Source organism: Penaeus monodon, chromosome 24 (genome assembly GCF_015228065.2).
Source record: "Penaeus monodon isolate SGIC_2016 chromosome 24, NSTDA_Pmon_1, whole genome shotgun sequence".
NCBI classification, from domain to species: Eukaryota; Metazoa; Arthropoda; class Malacostraca; order Decapoda; family Penaeidae; genus Penaeus; species Penaeus monodon.
Genome location: NC_051409.1, coordinates 14242192 through 14243282, shown reverse-complemented (window position 1 = coordinate 14243282; position 1091 = coordinate 14242192). Strand labels below are relative to the sequence as shown.

The 1091-nt window shown below is 38.0% G+C and overlaps 1 protein-coding gene across 1 annotated transcript in view; it reads right to left on the bottom strand.

The window, feature by feature from the left end:
- The window catches only part of LOC119588609 (pachytene checkpoint protein 2 homolog), a gene marked incomplete at its 3' end in the record, with an annotated part of 4182 nt that extends 3214 nt beyond the window's left edge, over positions 1-968 (bottom strand). The window contains 1 exon segment of the mRNA XM_037937250.1: positions 684-968. Coding sequence (XP_037793178.1) covers positions 684-748 — 65 coding nt within the window.
- Between the last annotated feature and the right edge of the window lie 123 nt (positions 969-1091).

The following is a 1091-nucleotide window of genomic DNA, read 5'->3' as shown; positions in this document are numbered from 1 at the left end:
GTTTCATTTCCTTGATTTTGCGCCATTTTCCATCACTGGAGGAAGATTACGTATTATGGAGAGGCTGGAAATCTCGAGTTTTACATCCTATCTACTGCCCTAATTATTAGTTTGCAAAGGAAATGCTATAGAAATAAAGTGTCACTGAATGTTATGTTCCACCAGATGACAAGGTCAGATTCTACATTTCTGAAGTTAGGCGTCATTTCCAATAATGCCCGTTCTATCCTGTCACCTGTTTGGTTACTGAACTCCACCAACAGTCCAGCTGCAGAGTCACATTCTTTACGGTTATATCACAGTGCTTAGGTAAAGGTGACTCTCATATGATTCAAGATTGTTATAGTCAAAATACTTACCATGATTCATACACCTTTCTACATAAAACTGATCTTGTCCACTATGTATACATACCTTCCACAGGGAACAGTATTTCCAGCGGTTTCCTCTGTATCAAAACAAATGAAATTGCAAGCCAGATACCACAAGCAATCCATCGATACCAACAACGAATCGAAGGCGCGGTTACTTGTAGATTAAATACCCAAAATACCCAAGAAATATAGGGTTGGGCAGGACTGGGTACAGCGTAATATTCACCACTTCCGACATAACTCAACTAAATCTTAGGTTGAGAATCTTTCAAAAAACGTACTCTAGAAGAAAACATGTAATTCCCTCACCTTCTTCTCCTCTGAAGAATTTCCACATGTAATATCGGCTTCTCGAGAGACGTATTTTGAGCCATTGTTATCACAGCGAAAAGTTATAATTTCGACGTCAAATCACCATTTAGATCCCCTCCTTCTACCATCTGAGTGTTCCTAAGTTTTCTCGCTCTACCTATATCACCTTTTGCATCCTTCTAAGACGTGCAAATATATTTTTCAAGTGTTAAATTTTCGTTTGAATTCCCCGCAGACACGAGGGAGGAGCAACAAGTTGAATGACCATCTCGTTAGGAAATCGAACACAATGACGCAAAGTTGGAAAATATGTACTGAAAAATTCTCTTATCTGTAATACGATTCTAGGGCTCAGGGAATACGTTATAATATTACCGATAATAATATCATATATTTAAGAATTAA